This window comes from Nerophis ophidion, linkage group LG19, assembly GCF_033978795.1.
Source record: "Nerophis ophidion isolate RoL-2023_Sa linkage group LG19, RoL_Noph_v1.0, whole genome shotgun sequence".
NCBI classification, from domain to species: domain Eukaryota; kingdom Metazoa; phylum Chordata; class Actinopteri; order Syngnathiformes; family Syngnathidae; genus Nerophis; species Nerophis ophidion.
Window position 1 is genome coordinate 43,776,306 of NC_084629.1, and position 18,510 is coordinate 43,794,815.

The 18,510-nt window shown below is 41.1% G+C and overlaps 1 protein-coding gene across 1 annotated transcript in view; it reads left to right on the top strand.

The window, feature by feature from the left end:
• The window catches only part of lrp2a (low density lipoprotein receptor-related protein 2a), a 175,081-nt gene that overhangs the window by 111,540 nt on the left and 45,031 nt on the right, over window positions 1-18,510 (top strand). Inside the window, exons 54-59 of the mRNA XM_061880085.1 lie at window positions 2,980-3,176; window positions 3,248-3,493; window positions 3,804-3,932; window positions 7,029-7,148; window positions 12,999-13,115; window positions 16,735-16,851. Of these exons, the coding sequence (XP_061736069.1) occupies window positions 2,980-3,176; window positions 3,248-3,493; window positions 3,804-3,932; window positions 7,029-7,148; window positions 12,999-13,115; window positions 16,735-16,851 (926 nt within the window). The remainder of the gene's footprint in view (window positions 1-2,979; window positions 3,177-3,247; window positions 3,494-3,803; window positions 3,933-7,028; window positions 7,149-12,998; window positions 13,116-16,734; window positions 16,852-18,510) is intronic.

The window sequence follows — 18,510 nt, forward strand, 5'->3', positions numbered from 1 at the left end:
CACTTTGCATCAGTCCATCTTAGATGAGCTCGGGCCCAGAGAAGCCGGCGGCGTTCCTGGGTGTTGTTGATAAATGACTTTTGCTTGCATAGTAGAGTTTTAACTTGGTTTTTACAGATGTAGCAACCAACTGTAGTTACTGACAGTGGTTTTATGAAGTGTTCCTGAGCTCATGTGGTGATATCCTTTACACACTGATGTCGGTTTTTGATGCAGTACCGCCTGAGGGATCAAAAGTCCGTAATATCATCGCTTACGTGCAGTGATTTCTCCAGATTCTCTGAACTTTCTGATGATTTTACGGACCGTAGATGGTAAAATCCCTAAATTCCTTGCAATAGCTCGTTGAGAAATGTTGTTCTAAAACTTTTCGACAATTTGCTTACAAATTGGTGACCCTCACCCCATCTTTGTTTGTGAATTACTTAGCATTTCATGGAAGCTGCTTTTATAGCCAATCATGGCACCCACCTGTTCCCAATTAGCCTGCACACCTGTGGGATGTTCCAAATAAGTGTTTGATGAGCATTCCTCAACTTTATCAGTATTTATTGCCACCTTTCCCAACTTCTTTGTCACGTGTTGCTGGCATCAAATTCTAAAGTTAATGATTATTTGCACAAAAAAAAAAGTTTGAGTTTGAACATCAAATATGTTGTCTTTGTAGCATATTCAACTGAATATGGCTTGAAAAGGATTTGCAAATCATTGTATTCTGTTTATATTTACATCTAACACAATTTCCCAACTCATATGGAAAAGGGGTTTGTATGTCAAGTAGTTCAAAGCGTACACACACCAGGTAGTCACAACCTTTTATTCTAGTTTTATTTTTATATACAGGTCTACATTTTATTCTTGCTTATTTATGTATTCTCTTTTCTCGTGTTGTTAAATGCTATTTTACTACAGTTGGAAAACAATCTAAATTGTGATGTCACTGTCCAAGATTGTACAGCACTCTATGGAATGTTTACAATGAAAACCAAAAAATGAAATTGGAGTCAATATTTCAGAATAATTCCCGCCAACAGAGTAAAATAAATTGTAAATTGAAATCATTCTGACTTACATCTTAATATATAACTTTTACCAGTGATAGTTTCTGTAATTTAATAAAAAGCAAAGGAGAAAAACTAATAACGAGCCATTGTTTGGAACAGGTCTTTCAAACAAATGACTCCTCAAACTCCGACTCCCTTCAAAAAATGATAAAAATCATCTTTACTTATTACTCTCTTGTGTTGCTAACTACTCAGATAATAATGGCTGTGAGTTGACTCATTTTCAGTAGATAGTAAATCTGTACCACTATACAAGCTGTACACTGACTACTCTCAGGTATATATAACACAAAAGCCAAAAGCAGTGAAGTTGTCAAGTTGTGTAAATGAAAATAAAAAGAGAATACAACAAATCCTTTTCAACTTATATTCAATTAAATAGACTGCAAAGACAAGATATTTCATCCTCACACTGAGAAACTTACTTTTTTTTTTGGCAAATAATCGTGAGCTTAGACTTTAATTGCAGCAACACATTGCAAAAAAGACCTTTTTACCAGTGTGTTACATGGCCTTTCCTTTTAAGAACACTCAGTAAAGGTTTGGGAACTGAGGAGACACATTTTTGAAGTGGAATTCTTTCCCATTCTTGCTTGATGTACAGCTTAAGTTGTTCAACAGTCTCCTGACTCATATTTTAGCCTTCACACATTTTCAATGTCTGGACTACAGGCAGGCCAGTCTAGTACCTGCACTCTTTTACTATGAAGCCACGCTGTTGTAACACCAGGCTTGGTATTGTCTTGCTGAAATAAGCAGGGGCGCCCATGATAACGTTGCTTGGAGGGTAGCATATTTTGCTCCAAAAGCTGTATGGACCTTTCAGCATTAATGGTGCCTTCACAGATGTGTAAGTTAGCCATGCCTTGGCCACTAATACACCCCCATACCATCACACTTACTGCATTTAACACTTTGTGCCTAGATCAGTCCGGATGGTACTTTTCCTCTTTGTTCCGGAGGACACCTCGTCCACAGTTTCCAAAAACAATTTGAAATGTGGACTGGTCAGACCACAGAACAGTTTCCCACTTTGCATCAGTCCATCTTAGATGAGCTCGGCCCAGCGAAGCCGGCGGCGTTTCTGGGTGTTGTTGATAAATGGCTTTTGCTTTGCATAGTAGAGTTTTAACTTGCACTTACAGATGTAGTGACAAACTGTAGTTACTGACAGTGGTTTTCTCAAGTGTTCCTGAGCCCATGTGGTGACATCCTTTACACACGGATGTGGCTTTTTGATGCAGTACTGCCTGAGGGATCGAAGGTCACGGCCTTGCCGCTTACAATCAGTGATTTCTCCAGATTCTCTGAACCTTTTGATGATATTACAGAGCGTAGCTGGTGAAATCCCTAAATTGCTTGCAATAGCTGCTTGAGAAATGTTGTCCTTAAACAATTTGCTCTTGCATTTGTTGACAAAGTGGTGACCCTCGCCCCGTCCTTGTTTGTGGAAGCTGCTTTTATAGCCAATCATGGCACCCACCTTTTCCCAATTAGCCTGTTCACCTGTGGGATGTTCCAAGTAAGTGTTTGATTAACATTCCTCAACGTTCTCACTCTTTTTTGTCACTTGTGCCAGCTTTTTTGAAACATGTGGCAGGCATCAAATTCCAAATGAGCTAATATTTGCAACAAATAAGAAAGTTTGTCAGTGTGAACAGGAAATATCTTGTCTTTGCAGTCTATTTAATTGAATATAAGTTGAAAAGGATTTGTTGTATTCTCTTTTTATTTACCATTTACACAACCTGACAACTTCACTGCTTTTGTATTATAAAAGTGGTAAGTAAGATGTGTAGCCACTTAACTACTCCTGTAACTACTGTACCAATGTCTGGATTGTAAGAACACAGATTTTAAATGAGAAAAACGCTGAAGCAAAGGCCTTAAAGTCTGCTCCTTGTCACTTCATCAGTTGTATTCCAATCTGGTGGAAGTGTGACGGTCAGCAAGACTGCAGAGACGCCTCAGACGAGCCGTCCACCTGCCCCGCTCGCCACTGCCGACTCGGCCAGTTCCAGTGCAGCGACGGCAACTGTACCAGCCCGCATTTCCTGTGTAACGGCAAACAGGATTGCCACGATGGCTCAGATGAAGATCCTGTGCTGTGTGGTGAGTTATGCTTCTCACACGACTTCTTGTCACCTCCCTTTTCTCCATTTGAAGTGTTGACTCCCCTCCAGTGACACACCAGTGTGAAGCTCACCAGTGGCAGTGTGCGAATAAGCAGTGCATCCCCGAGTCCTGGCAGTGCGACAGAGAAAATGATTGTGCCGATCAATCGGATGAAGACCCCTCGCATTGTTCCACCAGGACTTGTCGTCCCGGACACTGGAAATGTCGTAATGGACGCTGCATCCCTCAGAGTTGGAAATGTGACATGGACGATGACTGCGGGGACAACTCCGATGAGCCTCTAGACGAGTGCAGTAAGTCCACTTTTACAGTCCTTCATTATCTTTTCTGTTCTAGAAGTTAGTATAAGAAGGCATTTTTATATCCAGTGAGAGGACCTTCAGAACAGAATATTCTATTTCCAGTTGGTGGTCAAATGTAACTTAAACACAAGAACATTTTAGTCTGGTTAATTGTCGTGGGAGGTCCTTAAAACAAAAACACAAACTATATTCAGACAAGTGTGAGCTTGGCTTTTTGGACCATTAACTTTCATATCTTAGGTTGGAGATCGATCTGAGCTTTAAAATGACCCTCCATGCCTTGCTGTCTTTTCTTTCAAAGTGGGGCCGGCGTATCGATGCGACAACCACACCGAGTTCTCCTGCAAGACCAACTACCGATGTGTGCCGCTCTGGTCGCTCTGCAACGGACACAACGACTGCAGGGACAACAGTGACGAGGAGGGCTGTGGTGAGTCCTCCTGCTTAGATAGGACATTGATGACCAGGAGGGCTGTGGTGAGTCCTCCAGCTTAGATAGGACATTGATGACCAGGAGGGATGTGGTGAGTCCTCCTGCTTAGATAGGACATTGATGACCAGGAGGGCTGTGGTGAGTCCTCCAGCTTAGATAGGACATTGATGACCAGGAGGGATGTGGTGAGTCCTCCTGCTTGGATAGGACATTGATGACCAGGAGGGCTGTGGTGAGTCCTCCAGCTTAGATAGGACATTGATGACCAGGAGGGATGTGGTGAGTCCTCCAGCTTAGATAGGACATTAATGACCAGGAGGGCTGTGGTGAGTCCTCCAGCTTAGATAGGACATTGATGACCAGGAGGGATGTGTTGAGTCCTCCAGCTTAGATAGGACATTGATGACCAGGAGGGATGTGGTGAGTCCTCCAGCTTAGATAGGACATTGATGACCAGGAGGGCTGTGGTGAGTCCTCCAGCTTAGATAGGACATTGATGACCAGGAGGGCTGTGGTGAGTCCTCCAGCTTAGATAGGACATTGATGTCCCCTCTGTGCCATGTTCTACTGAGTGTGAAGCTCTTTCCTACCCACTAAATCACGAAAGTGTGGAAAAAACCGTGTGTATTTGATAGAATAGAAAGTACTTTATTGATCCCTTAAGGAGTGAATTCTACTGAACATCCACCTCATCTTCCAGTGCAACGTCCCACACTGTCATGTAGTGCAAGTTGCATATATGTTCTATGTTAAATGTGTTGTAGCTGTGTCCGTGCGGGAGAGCCCCGGGTTCAGACAGGGAGCTTTGTAGTCTACACACACACTAACCGGCCCTCCCGCTTCTTATCAGAGGCCCCTACTCCATTAGTGCCATGCCCGAGCGGGAGGGGAGATCTGCGCTAATCTTCCTGTAAGAATGCAGCAGATGGGCCAGGTGGAGGATGAGGAGGGCAGGACTCGCTCTATCTTTGACACCCAGCACTGTGTGCTCACACCAGCACACACACACACACACACACACACACACACACAGAGGTCACCCATCTGTCTTAGACAAGCTCCTCTCCTCCCCCCTTTGCGGTTTAATTAAGAAACATGATGGCTTATATTTCCAACTTGAGTGTAACGTAAGACCCCCAACAGTGAAGTTATGAAAGCAGCGCTGGCTTTGCTTGGAGAGTCCTGTGTGCCAACACCCTGTCCCAAAAAGGATTGCTGCAGATGATCAATCTGTCATTTGAAAGGAGAATTAACACAGGGAGAGAATGTCTGCTGATAACATGATGAGAATAAGGATTCTTTTATTACCAATGTGTAATGGATCTTATGACAAGTAAGCTGCTGGATGGTCGGGAATGAAAACTCCAATGAACTGATCTTCTTGCTGCTTCTGCCTATAATCCCTGGACATCAGATACTGTACATCGACATGGAATTATATCAACCTCACAAATATTGCTGATATCATTCAACTATAATACAACATTTAAAAATACAAAATTAGGGGGGCGTGGCTCACATGATAGAGCGATTGTCCAGAAACTTATAATAATAATGAATTAGATTTTATATTGCGCTTTTCTATTGTTAGATACTCAACGCGCTCACAGAGAAGTGGGAAGCCCTCATTCATTCACACCTGGCGGTGGTAAGCTACATTTGTAGACACAGCTGCCAGTTTGCACCTACGGCCCCTCCCCTCCGACCACCACCTGTCACTCATTCACCAGTGTGAGCGGCACCGGGGGCAAGGTTGAAGTGCCCTGCCCAAGGACACAACGGCAGCCATTTGGATGTCAAGAGGCGGGGAGCGAACCTGCAACCCTCAGCTTTCTGGCACGGCCGCTCTACCCACTAAGCCATGCCGCCCCAACTTGAGGGCTGCTGGTACATTGCCGTCGTGTCCTTGAGCAAGACACTTCATTACTGGCCCTCCGTGTCAGCCCCACTGGTGTTGTGGCAGGACTCCATGGCATCGGAGATCAATTCATATTTTGGGGAAATGTTAATAATGTGCGGGGTGATTCAAAAAGAATACGCCAAAATAATCACTTGGTATTTCAAAAGTGAAAAAGAATAGAAAAGCCAGCTTGAAGACTTGTGTTGTACATCACTTTGAGTATGTATGTCATGTTGGACAAGTGTGAATATGGCAACATCACAGACAACATCAAGACCCAAACACGCTCCAGGTTGTTGCTATTCACGCTGTTCACTGCTGCTGCTAGTCGCCATTTTGAGGGTAAAGAAATACCTGGTCTTTCTACGATTGAACGCCACCGAGAGGATGACACGACCACAACGGTGAGGTTGTAAGGCAATAAAACTTGGAGAACTCCTGTATTGGATGATTCAGTCTATTGTGGGATGAGTCCTTTTTAAAGGCCTGTTCTTATTTAAACGGGGATAGCAGGTCCATTCTATGTGTCATACTTGATTATTTTGCGATATTGCCATATTTTTGCTGAAAGGATTTAGTAGAGAACATCCACGATAAAGTTCGCAACTTTTGGTCGCTAATAAAAAAGTCCTGCCTGTACCGGAAGTAGCAGACGATGTGGGTGTGACGTCACGGGTTGTGGAGCTCCTCACATCTTCAATTTTCTCACTCTTTTTTGCCACTTGTGCCAGCTTTTTGAAACATGTTGCAGGCATCAAATTCCCAATGAGCTAATATTTGCACAAAATATCAAAGTTTCTCAGTGTGAAGATGAAATATCTTGTCTTTGCAGTCTATTCAGTTGAATATAAGTTGAAAAGGATTTGTTGTATTGTCTTTTTATTCAGCATTTACACAAAGTGACAACTTGACTGCTTTTGGGCTTTGAATGAATGTGAATGGTGGTAGTTGGTGGTAGTTGGTGGTAGTTGGTGGTAGAGGTCAATGAAGTGAATTGGCAGCCACTTTTCCATCAGTCAAATCCAGCACAGCTGTGGCTACATAAGTAGTTTACTCCGGAGAATAATGAATTGTGTCTGTAAAACTCTTTGGGTGTCTTGAACTGTGCTGCACAAATCCAGTTTGTACAAAACCAAAAGTGTCTGTGAATGCATGCATGTTTTTATGCAACATATTCATTTTGTGTTATTCAGATGAGTTGGCCTGCGACAGCAGTGGTGACTTCCAGTGTGACAACCATCGCTGCGTCCCACTAAGGTGGCGCTGTGACGGCGATGACGACTGTGGCGACAACTCTGACGAGCGCAGCTGCAGTGAGTACTTCCCACGATGCAACTCTTCATTATTTTAGTCATTGAGTAATCTATTTATTACATTGTTTGATTCATCCAATAAAGCACACTTTATAGCCTCACAGCCAATTTTAGGGGTTATAGTTGAAATAAACAAGCATTTTTTTTGCTTGTCATATAATCTTCATTCTTTTTTTTTTTTCTAATAAATGCACATCATCATCATTGAAATTACGCTTTTAGCATGTGTACATTAATAGAAATAAAAAATATGTCCGCATATTAAAAATTTGCGGGCACTCTGTCCGGGCCAGATTTTATCAATATTTATTATCCATCCATCCATCCATCCATCATCGCTTATCTGAGGTTGGGTCGCGGGGGCAGCAGCGTAAGCAGGGAAGCCCAGACTTCCCTCTCCCCAGCAGGCAAAACCCAGTAACTAAATTTTGGTCCAAACTGAGCTTATAATAATTTTGGAGTTCCTAGGTCAGGGGTCGGGAACCTTTTTTGCTCAGAGAGCCATACAAGCCAAATATCCATAAAAGTATATCCGTGAGAGCCATATTTATATATTTTTTTAACACTGGAAACAACTACATGCGTGCATTTTAAGAAAGATCGCCATTTTTAGAGTATAATACGTCTCTTATTCTTTTTAATAACATTGTTATTCTGAGGCTAACCTAAAATAAATAAAATACTTCTTACCATTAATCCGACTTCTTGAATAGGTGCGGTAAAAACCGGATGGATGAGAATGAGAATGGTTTGTATTTTTAATGTTATATTTGACACTGTGATTACCAGCTGAATAATTAATGACTTATCGTGGTAAGCAATGTCAGCTAAGATTTATCTGAGAGCCATATGCTGTCATCAAAAGAGCCACATCTGGCTCTAGAGCCCTAGGTTCCCTACCCCTGTGCTAGCTGATATGCTTTACATTTACATCCGTAAGTAAGCTGTTACGCGCATGGCAGGACCTAGCAACTACCACATAACCGCGTAGATACAACAGAAAAACCTAGTATCTCAAGGGACCAATCGGAGCTTCTTTGTCAGTCCCCTTATTGTCTTTAATGAGACATTTGCAGGAATGGGGGGCCGACGGTCAAGCTGATTTTCATGTAGCAATTACACAGTATTCTGGACATCTGTGTTGCTTAATCTTCTGCAATTTGTTCAATTAATAATGGAGAAGTCAAAGTAGAAAGATGGAGGTGGGAAGCTTTAGCCTTTAGCCACACAATCACTCGATATTTCCTTGTTTAAAATTCCCGGAGGTGAAGCTTTACTATGGATCAGAGCGGTCAAGCGAACATGGTTCCCGACCACTTGTCAACCGGCAGGTTTCTGTGAGAAAATTGTGGTAAAAAGTCGCCTCTTACCGAAGATCAGCTCTACCGTCCAAAGGCAAAACCCAGTAACACAATTTTGGTCAAAACTGAGCTGATAATAATTTTGGAGTTCCTAGGTGATATGCTTTACATTAGTGTATGCGATATTGTAATTTGTTCCGTAAGTAAGCTGTTACGCGCATGGCAGGACCTAGCAACTACCACATAACCGTGTGGATACAAAAAAACAACCTAGTATCTCAAGGGACCAATCAGAGCTTCTTTGTCAGTCCCCTTATTGTCTTTAATGAGACATTTGCACGGATGGGGCCCGACGGTCAAGCTGATTATGTGATATTATGGCACCAGGGGATATTTGGAAGATTGGCCCAGGACGTTGCAAGCACTTTCATTAAATGTATTGTTCTTCATTCTTCCCCTTGCATACTCTTTTGGGCAGATAACTGTGGAGGTCAAAATAAAAACTGGACGCCAATGTGCAAACACAGAATTGATCAAATATCTGGAGAAAGGGCACACGTTCATGAGAGCAGATTCAATCCATGGCTCAATCGGCAAGAAAATGAAAGCTTAAGAAAACATCTATACCTTTGATGACTTTGTAGATCTTTGTAAGACAGCATCAAGATAGATTGCTTTTCCGTTGTTTTCTCAAAAGCAGCTAGAAGTGAGTTACTAGGTTTTGCCTTTGGACGGGAGACTTTGTCCAGCCTGAGGCGTTCCCAGGCCAGCCGGGAGACATAGTCTTCCCAACGTGTCCTGGGTCTTCCCCGTGGCCTCCTACCGGTTGGACGTGCCCTAAACACCTCCCTAGGGAGGCGTTGGGGTGGCATCCTGACCAGATGCCCGAACCACCTCATCTGGCTCCTCTCCATGTGGAGGAGCAGCCAATATTTATTAGTTGCACTAATTCAAGGATTAATGAAAGAATAAAAATCAAAGCTGGTTGATCTGGTTGCTGTTGGTCTTGGGGAGAGACTTCAGGTATACCTGCACAATCTTCATTGAAATCTAATACAAGAGACAAATGACAAACATTTAGCCTTTGCACAGGTAATTACAGACAAAAGAGTGTAGACAACTACAATGTATCTCTGCCATCATGATCCTGGTGGAGGCCCGACAAGGGTGTGGCTTGTTGAGCATCTTCCTCCTCAGTATTCTGTGTATTTGCAAATGTTTTGACTAGCATCACTGTTGACCAAACCGCTGAGTGTCTATGGTCGCCTAGAGCGTGATAAACTAAAGCTAATAACCACATGGGTCTCTAATTAGCACTGGGTCAAAAAGCATTGATGTTAAAAGCGGCTGTAGACACCTTCCTGATGTAGTGCTAATTAACTCCACAAGATGGCAGTAGCTGCATTTGAAGTACCTTGATTAGTCAGAGACCAGCAGCTTGGCATGCACTTTAAAGGTAATCTATTACGCAACTTTTCTTACCTTTTGGTGCCTGTTTTTGTGTATTTGGGATCTGCATAAGTCAGGAACATTTTGGATTTAAAACATGCTAATTGACGGCGCAGTGGGGAGAGTGACGGTGCGCAACCCGAGGGTCACTGGTTCAAATCCCACCTAGAACCAATCTCGTCACGTCCGTTGTGTCCTGAGCAAGACACTTCACCCTTGCTCCTGATGGGTGCTGGTTGGCGCCTTGCATGGCAGCTCCCTCCATCAGTGTGTGAATGTGTGTGTGAATGGGTAAATGTGGAAGTAGTGTCAAAGCGCTTTGAGTACCTTGAAGGTAGAAAAGCGCTATAAAAGTACAACCCATTTATCATTTATTTATTTAAGATGGCAGTAGATGCATTTCAAGTACCTTGATTAGTCAGAGACCAGCAGCTTGGCATGCACTTTAAAGGTAATCTATTACGCAACTTTTCTTACCTTTTGGTGCCTGTTTTTGTGTATTTGGGATCTGCATAAGTCAGGAACATTTTGGATTTAAAACCTGCTAATTAACTCCACAAGATGGCAGTAGCTGCATTTCAAGTACCTTGATTAGTCAGAGACCAGCAGCTTGGCATGCACTTTAAAATCTATTACGCAACTTTTCTTACCTTTTGGTGCCTGTTTTTGTGTATTTGGGATCTGCATAAGTCAGGAACATTTTGGATTTAAAACATGCTAATTAACTCCACAAGATGGCAGTAGCTGCATTTCAAGTACCTTGATTAGTCAGAGACCAGCAGCTTGGCATGCACTTTAAAATCTATTACGCAACTTTTCTTACCTTTTGGTGCCTGTTTTTGTGTATTTGGGATCTGCATAAGTCAGGAACATTTTGGATTTAAAACATGCTAATTAACTCCACAAGATGGCAGTAGCTGCATTTCAAGTACCTTGATTAGTCAGAGACCAGCAGCTTGGCATGCACTTTAAAATCTATTACGCAACTTTTCTTACCTTTTGGTGCCTGTTTTTGTGTATTTGGGATCTGCATAAGTCAGGAACATTTTGGATTTAAAACATGCTAATTAACTCCACAAGATGGCAGTAGCTGCATTTCAAGTACCTTGATTAGTCAGAGACCAGCAGCTTGGCATGCACTTTAAAATCTATTACGCAACTTTTCTTACCTTTTGGTGCCTGTTTTTGTGTATTTGGGATCTGCATAAGTCAGGAACATTTTGGATTTAAAACATGCTAATTAACTCCACAAGATGGCAGTAGCTGCATTTCAAGTACCTTGATTAGTCAGAGACCAGCAGCTTGGCATGCACTTTAAAGGTAATCTATTACGCAACTTTTCTTACCTTTTGGTGCCTGTTTTTGTGTATTTGGGATCTGCATAAGTCAGGAACATTTTGGATTTAAAACACGGAGGCATGGCGGAGATATTTATTAAATCATCTTGCCATTTGGAATTTGCCACATTTTGAATGTTTTTCCCAAGTGTGACATCATCAGACAGCTCCATATATGGTAGAAATTTGCCTGAAGAGCTTTGTGTGAGTCCGCCACTGTCGTTTATATAGTCCTTCTTTTTCTCCTTCCTCTAGTGCAGGGCTAGGGAACCCATGGCTCTAGAGCCAGATGTGGCTCTTTTGATGACTACATCTGGCTCTCAGATAAATTTTAGCTGACATTGCTTAACATGATAAGTAATGAATAATTCCGCTGGTAATCACAATGTTAAAAATAACGTTAAAAAAATAAAACATTCTCATGCATTTTATTCCATTCATCCGTTTTGTACCGCACCTGTTCAAAAAATAACAATGTTATTAAAAAGAATTAGGGACTTATTATACTCTAAAATGTTGGTCTTACTTAAAAAATGCACGCATTTAGTTGTATTCAGTGTTAAAAATATGATATGGCTCTCACGGAAATACATTTTAAACTATTTGGCTTTCATGGCTCTCTCAGACAAAAAGGTTCCCGACCCCTGCTCTAGTTGTATAAAAGTGGGTCACAACTGAAGGACTTAATGTGAGTCATGTGAGTCCCTCTTATGGTGAAACTGACAAATAGTGATATCTATTCTTTTGTTGTTAGATTCCAATTGTTTAATGGCCCTACCTAGTGGTGAAAATGGGCAATTATAATTTTAACGACATGTAAACAAACAATCTGTCTAAAAATAAAAGACAATCCAAAGATTAATAAATAATAACAACATACAGTACAGGGCAAAAGTTTGGACACACCTTTTCATTTAATGTGTTTCCATAACACATGTGGAGTTATGTACTTCACAAAAAGGTGAAATAACCTGTTTTATATTCTAGTTTCTTCAAAATAGCCACCCTTTGCTCTGATTCCTGCTTTGCACACTCTTGGCATTCTCTCCATGAGCTTCAAGCACACCTGTGAAGTGAAAACCATTTCCGGGGACTACCTCTTGAAGCTCATGGAGAGAATGCCAAGAGTGTGTGAAGCAGTAATCAGTTAAAAGGGTGGCTATTTTGAAGAGAGTAGTAAATAAAACATGTTTTCAGTTATTTCACCTTTTTTTTGTGAAGTACATAACTCCACACGTGTTCATTCCTAGTAGTGATGCCTTCAGTGACAATGTGTACTCTATATCCTAGCATTCTTATCCCATTCAGAGCAGAATTTCCATACACTTCTTTGTTTTATATAACTACATTGTGTGTAATAAAGTGCCCATTTATTACATGAATTGTCTCTTTCTGAGAAGTGCAATTGTAGGGCGCAGAAAGGAAATCATTCTTTTTGTTCTCCTTTTATCGGAGGTGATATTTAGCAAGAGTCCTAACACTTGTGCTGACGTCTGGCTGCTGAGAGAGGAGAGAACCAGCTTATCAGCAGCTTGAGAAACAGACTGTCCTCAGGAGTGAAGGAGTGTTTCCTCCTGCAGAATGAAAGGTTGTGGTTCTGTCAGGATGAACAACTTCAGCCTTTCTGCTGCTGCTGATGCTGAAGAGTCTTCTGCTGGGGTCGAATAATACAGCGCCCTTCAAAACATCTTGACTTGTTCCATCCGGCTTGATGAATGTGTTATGAAAATAAGGATCTCCTGACTTTTTTCTTGTCCCCTCAGTACCGCGCACTTGCACCGAGAGCGAGTTCCGCTGCAATAATCTGCGCTGCATTCCTGACCGCTGGGTGTGTGACCATGACAACGACTGTGAGGACAACTCGGATGAAAGGGACTGTGGTGGGTGGAGCCTCTTTGTTTCAACTGTTTGGGAGTAACTGTGCACCACCAGGCCAACACGCTGGAAAACCACCTGTTGTCTTTTAGTCAGGCCAAATGTTGGCTTCTATGCATTCAGAGCTGCTGTAGTCCCGGACAATAGATGGCTCACACTTCATTATAAGACATCATCAGGTTCTAGGATTGCTGCTATAGTATCGCACTACTAATGAATCAAAAAGGCTACTGTACTCTGTTTGAAAAGTAGCGCTTCCCAGGCGGAGACATTGCTGCTTGTACCAGCAGAGGAGCATGTTGGGCAGCGCACACACACAGAGTACTTCCAAGCAGAGGAGCATGTTGGGCAACACACACACAGAGTACTTCCAAGCAGAGGAGCATGTTGGGCAGCGCACACACACAGAGTACTTCCAAGCAGACACAGTGTGCAGACAGAAAAGGGAGAATGGACGCATTTTGCTGTAAAAAGTCCAGATAAAGGTGAAGTTATAACACTGAAACACCCTCAGGAAGAGCTGCTTTAACACATGCGGCTAACATCCATCCACAGTGTTTTAGAGCACTAATCTTGGTCTCCATGGCGACAAATAAAGTATGTTTCTTACAAGTAGCATTATCACTGGAGGACCAGGAATAACTAAACATGCTTCACTACACACCCTAGGAGGATACAATAGCTCACCGCCCTCACAATGTAAACAAACGCCATGGGTGGATCTACACCTGACATCCACTGTAATGATACCAAGTGCAATAGCGTATCTCGTCGATACGACAATGATTACATCAATTTTTTTTTTTTTGTCACAATCTTTTTTCCTTTTTTTTTTTTTTAATTCATATTATATTCATAAGATTATGACCAATGTATGATCCTGGAACTACTTGGTATCGACATGATCCATACCTAAATGTGTGGTATCATCCAAAACTAATGTCAAGTATCAAAGAAGAGAAGAATAAGTGATTATTACATTTGAACAGAAGTGTAGATAGAACATGTTAAAAGAGAAAATAAGCAGATATTAACAGTAAATGAACAAGTAGATGAATAATACATTTTTACAGTTTGTCCTTTTATAATGTGTAGAAAGTAATAGGTGTATAAATGACACAATATGTTACTGCATTATTAGGAGTCTTTGTTTGTTTACTTACTACTAAAAGACAAGTTGTCTAGTATGTTCAACATTTTATTGAAGGACTAAATTGTTCTTGGATTACAGTAATAAACATAGTTTTAATGTACCGTAATATTGTTTGTTGAAATAAACCCAATAATGCCTTATTTAGAAAAGTACTGATAAGTATCGAAAATCATGGAATTACCTTTTGGTACTGGTACCGGTACTAAAATATTGTTATGGGGACAACCCTATCAGGTACATAATCATAGTGGTACATGCTCACTGGTACATAATAATATCAGGTACATAATAATAGAGGTACATGCTCACTGATACATAATAATATCAGGTACATAATAATAGTGGTACATGCTCACTGGTACATAATAATATCAGGTACATAATAATAGTGGTACATGCTCACTGGTACATAATAATATCAGGTACATAATAATAGTGGTACATGCTCACTGTTACATAATAATATCGGGTACATAATAATAGTGGTACATGCTCACTGGTACATAATGATATTTTTAAGTACATAATAATAGTGGTACATGCTCACTGGTACATAATATCGGGTACATAATAGTGGTACATGCTCACTGGTACATAATAATATCAGGTACATAATAATAGTGGTACATGCTCACTGGTACATAATAATATCAGGTACATAATAATAGTGGTACATGCTCACTGGTACATAATAATATCAGGTACATAATAATAGTGGTACATGCTCACTGGTACATAATAATATCAGGTACATAATAATAGTCGTACATGGTCACTGGTACATAATAATATCAGGTACATAATAACAGTGGTACATGCTCACTGGTACATAATAATATCAGGTACATAATGATAGTGGTACATGCTCACTGGTACATAATAATATCAGGTACATAATAATAGTGGTACATGCTCACTGCTACATAATAATATCAGGTACATAATAATAGTGGTACATGCTCACTGCTACATAATAATATCAGGTACATGATAATAGTGGTACATGCTCACTGGTACATAATAATATCAGGTACATAATAATAGTGGTACATGCTCATTGGTACATAATAATATCAGGTACATAATAATAGTGGTACATGCTCACTGGTACATAATAATATCAGGTACATAATAATAGTGGTACATGCTCATCGGTACATAATAATATCAGGTACATAATAATACTGGTACATGCTCACTGGTACATAATATCAGGTACATAATAATAGTGGTACATGCTCACTGGTACATAATAATATCAGGTACATAATAATAGTGGTACATGCTCACTGGTACATAATAATATCAGGTACATAATAGTGGTACATGCTCACTGGTACATAATAACATCAGGTACATAATAATAGTGGTACATGCTCACTGGTACATAATAATATCAGGTACATAATAGTGGTACATGCTCACTGGTACATAATAATATCAGGTACATAATAATAGTGGTACATGCTCACTGCTACATAATAATATCAGGTACATAATAGTGGTACATGCTCACTGGTACATAATAATATCAGGTACATAATAATAGTGGTACATGCTCACTGGTACATAATAATATCAGGTACATAATAATAGTGGTACATGCTCACTGGTACATAATAATATCAGGTACATAATAATAGTGGTACATGCTCACTGGTACATAATAATATCAGGTACATAATAATAGTGGTACATGCTCACTGGTACATAATATCGGGTACATAATAATGGTGGTACATGCTCACTGGTACATAATAATATCAGGTACATAATAATAGTGGTACATGCTCACTGGTACATAATAATATCAGGTACATAATAATAGTGGTACATGCTCACTGGTACATAATAATATCAGGTACATAATAACAGTGGTACATGCTCACTGGTACATAATAATATCAGGTACATAATAATAGTGGTACATGCTCACTGGTACATAATAATATCAAGTACATACTAATAGTGGTACATGCTCACTGGTACATAATATCGGGTACATAATAATAGTGGTACATGCTCACTGGTACATAATAATATCATGTACATAATAATAGTGGTACATGCTCACTGGTACATAATAATATCAGGTACATAATAATAGTGGTACATGCTCACTGGTACATAATAATATCAGGTACATAATAATAGTGGTACATGCTCACTGGTACATAATAATATCAGGTACATAGTGATAGTGGTACATGCTCACTGGTACATAATAATATCAGGTACATAATGATAGTGGTACATGCTCACTGGTTGGAGACAAAAGGTATGGCCCCGCCTACTATACTGTAAACCTTTATCCACATGAATAATTCATATTTTGCCTTTCAAATTGTTGAAATTGTTGCCACAAGTCCGTGAATTGATGACAATCAATATTTTCACCATCATAGAATTGCCTTATTTGGGAGGAAAGTCTTGTGAGGAATGTGCTGGAACGCCATTTGTTTGTCTTGCAGAGCTGCGAGTATGTCACCATGGTTACTTCCAGTGTGGAAGTGGACACTGCATCGCTGACCGCTTCAAATGTGACGGCAATGCAGATTGTGTGGACTACACAGACGAGTCCTCGTGTTGTGAGTGTCCACTTAGCATGTGTGTCCACTTAGCATGTGTGTCCACTTAGCATGTGTGTCCACTTACCATGTGTGTCCACTTACCATGTGTGTCCACTTATCATGTGTGTCCACTTAGCATGTGTGTCCACTTACCATGTGTGTCCACTTACCATGTGTGTCCACTTATCATGTGTGTCCACTTACCATGTGTGTCCACTTATCATGTGTGTCCACTTACCATGTGTGTCCACTTACCATGTGTGTCCACTTATCATGTGTGTCCACTTACCATGTGTGTCCACTTAGCATGTGTGTCCACTTAGCATGTGTGTCCACTTACCATGTGTGTCCACTTATCATGTGTGTCCACTTACCATGTGTGTCCACTTATCATGTGTGTCCACTTACCATGTGTGTCCACTTAGCATGTGTGTCCACTTAGCATGTGTGTCCACTTACCATGTGTGTCCACTTAGCATGTGTGTCCACTTACCATGTGTGTCCACTTACCATGTGTGTCCACTTAGCATGTGTGTCCACTTAGCATGTGTGTCCACTTACCATGTGTGTCCAGTTACCATGTGTGTCCACTTACCATGTGTGTCCACTTATCATGTGTGTCCACTTACCATGTGTGTCCACTTAGCATGTGTGTCCACTTAGCATGTGTGTCCACTTAGCATGTGTGTCCACTTAGCATGTGTGTCCACTTACCATGTGTGTCCACTTACCATGTGTGTCCACTTATCATGTGTGTCCACTTAGCATGTGTGTCCACTTACCATGTGTGTCCACTTACCATGTGTGTCCACTTACCATGTGTGTCCACTTATCATGTGTGTCCACTTAGCATGTGTGTCCACTTATCATGTGTGTCCACTTACCATGTGTGTCCACTTACCATGTGTGTCCACTTATCATGTGTGTCCACTTATCATGTGTGTCCACTTAGCATGTGTGTCCACTTACCATGTGTCCACTTATCATGTGTGTCCACTTACCATGTGTGTCCACTTACCTTGTGTGTCCACTTATCATGTGCGTCCACTTAGCATGTGTGTCCACTTACCATGTGTGTCCACTTATCATGTGTGTCCACTTATCATGTGTGTCCACTTACCATGTGTGTCCACTTATCATGTGTGTCCACTTACCATGTGTGTCCACTTACCTTGTGTGTCCACTTACCATGTGTGTCCACTTATCATGTGTGTCCACTTACCATGTGTGTCCACTTATCATGTGTGTCCACTTATCATGTGTGTCCACTTAGCATGTGTGTCCACTTACCATGTGTGTCCACTTACCATGTGTGTCCACTTACCATGTGTGTCCACTTACCATGTGTGTCCACTTACTGTGTGTCCACTTATCATGTGTGTCCACTTACTGTGTGTCCACTTACCATGTGTGTCCACTTACCATGTGTGTCCACTTACCATGTGTGTCCACTTACCATGTGTGTCCACTTATCATGTGTGTCCACTTACCATGTGTGTCCACTTACCATGTGTGTCCACTTATCATGTGTGTCCACTTACCATGTGTGTCCACTTACCATGTGTGTCCACTTACCATGTGTGTCCACTTACCATGTGTGTCCACTTATCATGTGTGTCCACTTACCATGTGTGTCCACTTATCATGTGTGTCCACTTATCATGTGTGTCCACTTAC